This window comes from Arachis ipaensis, chromosome B05, assembly GCF_000816755.2.
Source record: "Arachis ipaensis cultivar K30076 chromosome B05, Araip1.1, whole genome shotgun sequence".
Classification (NCBI taxonomy): Eukaryota; Viridiplantae; Streptophyta; class Magnoliopsida; order Fabales; family Fabaceae; genus Arachis; species Arachis ipaensis.
This window is the reverse complement of record NC_029789.2, coordinates 135,207,815-135,217,667: the sequence shown is the minus strand read 5'-3', so window position 1 is coordinate 135,217,667 and position 9,853 is coordinate 135,207,815. Positions and strand designations below refer to the sequence as shown.

Genomic DNA, 9,853 nt, shown 5'->3' with positions numbered 1-9,853 from the left:
CTTTGAGTGGCAGCGTCTGACTTGTTGATGCCGAGGTGCCGCCTGTCTGAGTTTCTCGTGAGGAGGTTTCGGGTGGTACCTACAAGAGACTCTGATACTTAAGTTAGCAAGGGTTTTAGGCAGATTTTTAGTAGATTAAAACGTAAATTATACCTGACGAGTGTCAGTGTATTTATAGTAGAGTTGATAACCACCTTTGTTGGAATAGTTCCATCTTTTCTGATGGATAATCGCTCCCTTTATCTTGTGAGTTTGTTAAGGTCTATTTTTTTTAGTGAAGATAGAGATTATAGGCAAGATTTAGGAGGCAGATACTTGCTTTCGGGTAGGTAGGTTAACTCCCTTTTGTCGGCATCCAACCTCTTTAAAGAGATCGGGTATATTCGTGGATGCCACATTTATTGACGGACCTTTTTATTTTATTAGGCTTAGCTTTGCTAATTGGGTCAAGCTATGAGCATATATATTATATATTATGGATTAAATATACGTTAAGTATATTAGATACTAAAAAAATTCACATATCAATAACTTAGTATGTATAGATTATAATGCGTATTGCAATATATTAGTAGCAACTAACAAGTAGTGTTTTTTAAAAAAATAAATAGAAGAGTATAAATAATTAATTCTATGATAAATGGTTACATTCATGTTGGCCAGTTAGAAAAAGCTCAAAATTTGTTTCACAGATCATCCATCAAAAACACAATTGCATGCACATTCATGAACTTCAATGATTTATAGGTGTCTTGAAAATGAGTTGATTCCGGAAGCCATCAACTTGTTTGCTGAAATGATGGCTCAAGGAGTCAAGGGCATTTGATTCGCCACTTCAAGTCTATATTCCATGATTTCTGGTTGAATGTTTAGTCATGATAATTGTTTATAGATTCAATATTATTGCAAAACCCAAAATGTTCCTTAATCTCATTGTCTCCTTACCGTTGCTTACTGAAAACACATATTTGCAACAATATGATCATATGAACCAATTTTTGAATTGCTAAAAGAGAAAATTTAATTCTATAAATTCTCTTCACAATGTACACATCTGAAAGACCCCAAGTTTGTCGCAAGTGAATTGGGGTGAACAAAAAACATATATCACCACCAACCTAAGCTCATAGTATATCATATATCATATATTAATATATTTACCACTAAAATCTAATTAAATATTTTATAACTGCAGCTAAAACTACTTAAACTAGTATGTCTCTTGTCTTGTACGATAAACAGAAATTGAACTGGCCAAAGAAATCAACCCCCTCCCTATACGTGTCAATATCAAAGCCACTGACACCCCAAAGTCAGCTCCAGCTCAAGCTCCCCGTCATCGGCTCGAGCCAGATTGACACTCTCAATTGAGCCGCTATCAGCTTCTGCGCCGCCACCAACAACAACACTTACGTGCTCACTCAGACCAGACCCTGAGTCAGGGCTCGCCGAGTCATCTAACTCATTCACTACGCAAGCCTCCACCACCAACTCAGCTACACCCTGATCCAGCTTAACCTCCGGCTCCGGCTTCGACTTCTCAGCGCGCCTCTTGAACTGGCTCTTCCGGGGCTTAAGGACATGATCGGAGCTGCAAGATTTCCCCCTCTTCACCACGTGGCGAATATCAGACGGGTTTAGCAGCTGGTCACCGCCATCTGAAGCATCCTGTTGCCTAATCGGCGTGCCGCTAAGAACGGCTTCAACAGCTGCTTCGCACAAGTGCCAGCTTTCAGTCGATAGCAACCCGGTCGAACCGAAAACCGGGTTCACTATCCGGCCGCAAGCTTTGTATAGCAAAGATTTAAAAATAGCTGAAAAAAAAAAAGAATATTAGAAACAAAAGCCGAGAAGAATTCCATCATTTTCTTGCATTTTCTCAGGAAAATGCAAGACAATGATCAACTTCATTCAACCTCAATCTCAATATTCAACATCATTTTATCAACATCAACATCACAATTCATCAAAATAAACAAAATCATCAAGTCATTATACATCATCATTCCACAAGTTCAACAACCAATACAATCCAAACCTATCCTATAGGTCACTAGCCTAAGTGTCCAGAAATATTATATATTACATAAAGAAAACCAAAACCATACCTTAGCCGATTCCCAATATGCACTAAATTACCAAATTGAGTCCAACTCAAGCCTCCAATCACCAACAATCAATCCAAAGGTCCAAATAAGTGCCAACAATAACAACATCAAGCTATATACACATAATTCATAATCAATCAACCTAGGATTCATCTTAATCACAATTTCACAAGGGTTCAAGATACTCTTACCTTGTCCAACAGTTTTGGAAGCAAAACCCAATAGATTCCTCAAGTTAGATTAGTCCTAAACACAACAAAATATCAAAACTTCAAAAATCCCAAACACTAGATTTTTTAATTTTTGAAGGAAAGGCTGAGAAGGGATTCATAATTTCCTTACCAGTTTCTTGGGTGAGTTTTGTAGAGCTCTTCGTGGTGATTGCGTGGCCGCAAAAGGTGCGGCGATTGGAGCTCCGTAGCTCAAGTTATGAGCTTGGGAAGTTTGAGGTGAATAGTGAAAATGAAACCCTCACTCTCTTCTCACTTGCAGCTGTGTTGTTGTGTTTGTGAGGATGGAGTGGCTGAATGGGGGGTTCATTAATTGGGTTATATGTATTGAGCTTGGGCCGAACTTAGGCCCAGTCCAATCCGTTAGCGTTTTTGGCCCGTTTGGCTCAACTTTGGGTCAAACCTTCAAAATTAGTATCTGATTTTTAATTCTAAATATTTTTCTAAGGTTTTCTACTATTTTTATTATTCTTACACAATACCGGACAGATTTAAGCCGGTACTGCCGGTTAATTTACCGGTACGCGTTTTTACTCAATTTTTCGAAGAAAATTACATTTTCCAACTCAGAAAAATCTACAGAGTCCAAATATCATATTTATATTTTCTAATTAATATTATAAAATTTTGAACATATTCTGGGCAATTAAATTGTTATTATTTTACGTTAATAAATTGGCTAATTAATTCGTAGTTCTTACATGAGGCGGATGTTCTTATCGTCTTTCCTCTTCCTCCCTCCTTCTCTTCCTTAGATAGTCCGATCTGTCAGTCAGGTATCTGTCTAATTGGCCTTCTCTGACCAGCTTTTCAATGACATTCTTCAAGTTGTAACATTCGTTAGTGGAATGTCCGTAGAGCCTATGGTACTCACAGTATTCTGTCCGACTTTCCGCCTTTTTATGTTTAATTTGACGAGGAGGCGGGAGCTTCTTCGTATGGCATATCTCTCTGTAGACATTTACTAGAGAGACTTTAAGAGGAGTATAATTGTGGTACTTTTGAGACTTCTCTATATTTTGCTCTTCTTTCTTTTTGGGCTCTTTTTCCTTTTCCCAGGATTGGTAGGGCAGGCTTGGCTGTGGGAAAGGTTCCCTAAGTCGAGAATTTTTCTCCATGTTGATGTATTTCTCTGCCCTTTCTTAAACTTTATTTAGAGAAGTTGGGTGTCTCTTAGATATGGACTGGGAGAACGGTCTCTCCTTGAGGCCATTGACTAGTCTCATGATTACGGCTTCAGTGGTCAAGCTTTGGATTTCCAAGCACGCCTTATTGAACTTTTTTTATGTAATCTCGGAGGGTTTTTCCAACCTGTTGTTTGACTCCTAGCAAGCTCGGGACGTGTTTTGTCTTGTCTTTTTGAATGGAGAATCTGGTCAGAAACTTGTTTGCCAGGTCGTCGAAGCAGGTTACCGACTTGAGGGGTAAGTTATCAAACCATTTCATGGCCGCTTTGGTCAGAGTGGTTGGGAAGGCTTTGCAGCGGGTGGCGTCAGAGGCGTCAGCTAGGTACATCCGACTTTTAAAATTACTGAGGTGGTGTCTTGGGTCGGTCGTCCCGTCATAGAGATCCATGTCAGGTGTTTTAAAGTTCTTGGGAACTTTGGCCCGTATGATCTTTTCTATGAATGGATCTTCTCCGTCTAGAGGACTTTCTTCCTGATCTGTTCGGTTATTTCGATTGAGAAGGTCGGCTTCTAGCTTCAAGAGTTTTTTCTTCTAGCTCTCTTCATCACCTTACCTCTCTCCATAGTTCCCGCATTGCTTCCCGTTGTCGTTAAGTCTCGTATTCGAGTTGTTCTAGCTATTCTGGCTGGCCACAGACTAGACCTAGTATATTTGCTGTCTAAGGGGGTTCTTCCTCCTCAGGGTGACGGATTTCTGAATGAATCCGTCTTGGCTGGGGATTTCCCGAGGGTCCTTCCCCGTGGGGATCATGAGTTTGGTGTGGCGGAGGTAGCACAAGGGTGTTGCCCTCTGGTTGGGGGCTCGCCTTCAGATTCAGATGCCATACGGCCGTCTTCATATTGGTCGTCCGCCATCATTAAGGGATGAACTTCAGGTCTCCGACAATGGCGTCAATGTTCCGAGAGTTACCTGAAACGTTGGTTTGGACCTGAACGTGAGGTCTAGGTCCCTTTGAGTAGCAGCATCTGACTTGTCGATACTGAGGTGCCGCCTGTCCCAGTTTCTCGTGAGGAGGTTAGGGGTGGTACCTACAAGAGACTCTGATGTTTAAGTTAGCAAGGGCTTTAGACAGGTTTTTAGTATATTAGAACGTAAATTATACCTGAGGGATGTCAGTGTATTTATAGTAAAGTTGATAACCATCTTTATTGGAATAGTTCCGTCTTTTCTGATGGATAACCGTTCCCTTCATCTTGAAAGTTTGTTGGGATCCATTTTTTTAGTGAAGATAAAGATTATAGGCGAGATTTAGGAGGCAGTTACTTACTTTCGGGTAGGTAGAGCTGACTTCCTTTTGTCGGTGTCCAACCTCTTTAAAGAGACCGAGTATGTTCGTGGATGCCACCTTTATTGACGAAACTTTTTGTTTTATTAGGTCTGACTTTGCTAATTGGATCAGGCTATATGAACATATATAACATATATTATGGATTAAATATACGTTAAGTATATTAGATACTAAAAAAATTCACATATCAATAACCTACTATGTATGGATTATAATGCATATTGTAATATATTAGTAGCAACTAACAAGTAATGTTCTTTAAAAAAATAAATAGAAGAGTATAAATAATTAATTCTATGATAAATGGTTACATTCATGCTGGCCAGTTAGAAAAAGCTCAAAATTTGTTTCACAGATCATCCATCAAAAACACAATTGCATGCACATTCATGATTGCTGGCTATCTTAGTGCTGGGCAAGTATTAAAGGCATGTAACCTCTTTAATAACATGCTTGACAAGGATTCCCTTACATGAACTTCAATGATTTATAGGTGTCTTGAAAATGAGTTGATTCCGGAAGCCATCAACTTGTTTGCTGAAATGATGGCTCAAGGAGTCAAGGGCATTTGATTCGCCACTTCAAGTCTATATTCCATGATTTCTGGTTGAATGTTTAGTCATGATAATTGTTTATAGATTCAATATTGCAAAACCCAAAATGTTCCGTTGCTTACTGAAAACACATACATATTTGCAACAATATGATCATATGAACCAATTTTTGAATTGCTAAAAGAGAAAATTTAATTCTATAAATTCTCTTCACAATGTACACATCTGAAAGACCCCAAGTTTGTCGCAAGTGAATTGGGGTGAACAAAAAACATATATCACCACCAACCTAAGCTCATAGTATATCATATATCATATATTAATATATTTACCACTAAAATCTAATTAAATATTTTATAACTGCAGCTAAAACTACTTAAACTAGTATGTCTCTTGTCTTGTACGATAAACAGAAATTGAACTGGCCAAAGAAATCAACCCCCTCCCTATACGTGTCAATATCAAAGCCACTGACACCCCAAAGTCAGCTCCAGCTCAAGCTCCCCGTCATCGGCTCGAGCCAGATTGACACTCTCAATTGAGCCGCTATCAGCTTCTGCGCCGCCACCAACAACAACACTTACGTGCTCACTTGAATGACGTGTTCACTGCTTGATCCGAGCTTAGCCGCGTTTGATCCTGAAATTGAAAGAACTATTTCACGTATTAGGCGAGCTCGGCGTCGGTTAGCCTCTGAGGGTGGTGAAGTGGTTACTACCAATTCACCAGTCTCATCTGAAGGCGAATCTGAAGTGCCATCTGAGGAAGAAACAAGCTCCTTTACTACTGATTCTATTGATTTACGTGTAGGTAATATGGCGGAGTCCAGAATGATTACACTCTAGGAAGCAAGAGCTCTAGACTTTACACTGCAACCGTATCAAGCGCGTCACCCAAATATGGCTGCAAATTTTGAACTGAAGACTGCGCTAATCAACTTACTGCCCAAGTTTCATGGCTTACCTGCTCAAGAGCCCTTAAAGTACCTCAGAGATTTTCAGACAGCCTGCTCCACTACTAGGCGTCATGGTGCAGATGAAACTACTATTTGGCTATATGCCTTTCCGTTTTCTCTTGAGGAAAAGGCAAGGGAGTGGTTCTACACTCAACCTGAAGCAGTTGTTACTAACTGGGATCTGCTCAGAAGGGAATTCCTGGAAAAATATGTTCCAGCTGAAGTTACAGATAGACTGAGGAAAGAAATTTCCTGCATCATCCAAGGCGTGTCAGAGACCCTTTATGAATATTGGGAACGCTTTAGGAATCTCTTAGACTCTTGCCCCCACCACAAGATTGACCAGTTGGTACACAAGGCATGAAGCCTCAGGATAAGACTACACTAGATGCTGCAAGTAATGGTTCTCTGAAGAAGTACAAGACGGCGACAGAAGCGTGGCAACTGATCACCGATCTGGCTGAGTCTACCCGGAATGTCAGGCACAGGAACAACCATCCCAAGGCTATTGCGGAGGTTTCCTCTAGTAGTGAGACTGCTGCTCTCACACAGACTCTGGGAGAGATGACCAACATACTGAAGCAGTTACAGCTGAATCAACAACAACCTCAGCCTTCCCCACAACAACAATGTCAACAGTTAGTCCCTCAGAGAGTATGCGGAATATGCACCTGCTACACTCGTTACACTGATGAGTGTCTGCAACTCCAACAACAAGAAGAAAACACATTGGCAGCTACTCACAATTTCTATGACCACCCAAATCAAGGATACTATCAACAAGGCGGCAATTATAACCAAGGTGGGAACTACAATCAAGGTTGGCAAGATAACTCCAACCAAGGTTGGAGAGACAATTCCAACCAAGGATGAAGGGACATCTACTAGAGAGACTCTAAAAGGAGAATAATTGTGGTACTTTTGAGGCTTCTCTGTATCTTACTTTTCCTTCTTTTTGGACTGTTTTTCCTTTTCCCGGGATTGGTAGGGTGGGCTTGGCTGTGGGAAAGGTTCCCTAAGTCGGAAAATTTTCTCCATGTTGATGTATTTCTCTGCCCTTTCTTAAACTTTATTTAGAGAAGTTGGGTGTCTCTTAGATATGGACTGGGAGAACGGTCTCTCCCTGAGGCCATTGACTAGTCTCATGATTACTGCTTCAGTGGACAGGCTTTGGATTTCCAAGCACACCTTATTGAACCATTTTCATGTAATCTCGAACAATTTTTCCGACCTCTTGTTTGTCTCCTAGCAAGCTCTGGACTGTGTTTTGTCTTATATTTTTTAATGGAGAATCTGGTCAGAAACTTCTTTGCCAGATCGTCGAAGCAGGTTACCGACTTGAGGGGTAAGTTATCAAACCATTTCATGGCCGCTTTAGTCAGAGTGGTTGGGAAGGCTTTGCAACGGGTGGCGTCAGAGGCGTCAGCTAGGTACATCCGACTTTTAAAATTGCTGAGGTGGTGTCTTGGGTCGGTCGTCCCATCATAGAGATCCATGTCGGGTGTTTTAAAGTTATTGGGAACTTTGACCTACATGATCTCTTCTATGAATGGGTCTTCTCTGTCTAGAGGACTTTCTTCCTGATCTGTTCGGATATTTCGATTGCGAAGGTTGGCTTCTAGCTCCAAGAGATTTTTTTTCTAGCTCTCTTCGTCGCCTTACCTCTCTCTGCAGTTTCCGCTCTACTTCCCGTTGTCGTTCAGTCTCGTACTCGAGTTGTTCTAGCTGTTCTCGCTGGCCACAGACTAAACCTAGTATCTCTGCTGTCTAAAGGGGCTCTTCCTCCTTGGGGTGACGGATTTCTGAATGAATCCGTCTTGGCTGGGGATTCCCCGAGGGTCCTTCCCCGTGGGGATCATGAGTTTGGTGTGGCGGAGGTGGTACAAGGGCGTTGCCCTCTGGTTGGGGCTCGCCTTCAGATTCAGATGCCGTACGGCCGTCTTCATATTGGTTGTTCGCCATCGTTAAGGGATGAACTCCAGGTCCCTGGCAATGGCGTCAATATTTCGAGGGTTACCTGAAACATTGATTTGAGCCTGAACATGAGGTCCAGGTCCCTTTGAGTGGCAGCGTCTGACTTGTTGATGCCGAGGTGCCGCCTGTCTGAGTTTCTCGTGAGGAGGTTTCGGGTGGTACCTACAAGAGACTCTGATACTTAAGTTAGCAAGGGTTTTAGGCAGATTTTTAGTAGATTAAAACGTAAATTATACCTGACGAGTGTCAGTGTATTTATAGTAGAGTTGATAACCACCTTTGTTGGAATAGTTCCATCTTTTCTGATGGATAATCGCTCCCTTTATCTTGTGAGTTTGTTAAGGTCTATTTTTTTTAGTGAAGATAGAGATTATAGGCAAGATTTAGGAGGCAGATACTTGCTTTCGGGTAGGTAGGTTAACTCCCTTTTGTCGGCATCCAACCTCTTTAAAGAGATCGGGTATATTCGTGGATGCCACATTTATTGACGGACCTTTTTATTTTATTAGGCTTAGCTTTGCTAATTGGGTCAAGCTATGAGCATATATATTATATATTATGGATTAAATATACGTTAAGTATATTAGATACTAAAAAAATTCACATATCAATAACTTAGTATGTATAGATTATAATGCGTATTGCAATATATTAGTAGCAACTAACAAGTAGTGTTTTTTAAAAAAATAAATAGAAGAGTATAAATAATTAATTCTATGATAAATGGTTACATTCATGCTGGCCAGTTAGAAAAAGCTCAAAATTTGTTTCACAGATCATCCATCAAAAACACAATTGCATGCACATTCATGATTGCTGGCTATCTTAGTGCTGGGCAAGTATTAAAGGCATGTAACCTCTTTAATAACATGCTTGACAAGGATTCCCTTACATGAACTTCAATGATTTATAGGTGTCTTGAAAATGAGTTGATTCCGGAAGCCATCAACTTGTTTGCTGAAATGATGGCTCAAGGAGTCAAGGGCATTTGATTCGCAGTCTATAGTCTATATTCCATGATTTCTGGTTGAATGTTTAGTCATGATAATTGTTTATAGATTCAATATTGCAAAACCCAAAATGTTTTACTGAAAACTGAAAACACATACATATTTGCAACAATATGATCATATGAACCAATTTTTGAATTGCTAAAAGAGAAAATTTAATTCTATAAATTCTCTTCACAATGTACACATCTGAAAGACCCCAAGTTTGTCGCAAGTGAATTGGGGTGAACAAAAAACATATATCACCACCAACCTAAGCTCATAGTATATCATATATCATATATTAATATATTTACCACTAAAATCTAATTAAATATTTTATAACTGCGGCTAAAACTAGTATGTCTCTTCTCTTGTACGACAAACAGAAATTGAACTGGCCAAAGAAATCAACCCCTCCCTATACGTGTCAATATCAAAGCCACTGACACCCCAAAGTCAGCTCCAGCTCAAGCTCCCCATCATCGGCTCGAGCCGGATTGACACTCTCAATTGAGCCGCTATCAGCTTCTGCACCGCCGCCAACAACAACACTTACGTGCTCAC

General features: G+C 40.4%; 2 protein-coding genes across 2 annotated transcripts in view; both read right to left on the bottom strand.

The window, feature by feature from the left end:
- On the bottom strand, window positions 1,291-4,380 carry LOC110272137 (LOB domain-containing protein 41-like). Its single transcript, XM_021123997.1, has 2 exons — window positions 4,332-4,380; window positions 1,291-1,814 (listed from the first exon to the last, which is right to left on the bottom strand). The coding sequence occupies exons 1-2, from the start codon at window positions 4,378-4,380 to the stop codon at window positions 1,291-1,293; spliced, it is 573 nt and encodes a 190-aa protein (XP_020979656.1).
- The window catches only part of LOC107644311 (LOB domain-containing protein 41), a 5,266-nt gene continuing 919 nt past the window's right edge, over window positions 5,507-9,853 (bottom strand). The window contains exons 3-4 of the mRNA XM_016348150.2: window positions 6,931-6,936; window positions 5,507-5,959 (exon numbers count right to left, since the gene is read on the bottom strand). Of these exons, the coding sequence (XP_016203636.1) occupies window positions 5,830-5,959; window positions 6,931-6,936 (136 nt within the window). The 3' untranslated portion in view covers window positions 5,507-5,829. The remainder of the gene's footprint in view (window positions 5,960-6,930; window positions 6,937-9,853) is intronic.

Coding starts and splice junctions, on each gene's coding strand:
- LOC110272137 (XM_021123997.1), bottom strand. CDS start 4,380: ATGGCGGACGACCAATATGAAGACGGCCGTATGGCATCTGAATCTGAA. Junction 1,815..4,331: donor TATGGCATCTGAATCTGAAG/GCGAGCCCCCAA, acceptor TTTTTTTTTCAG/CTATTTTTAAATCTTTGCTA.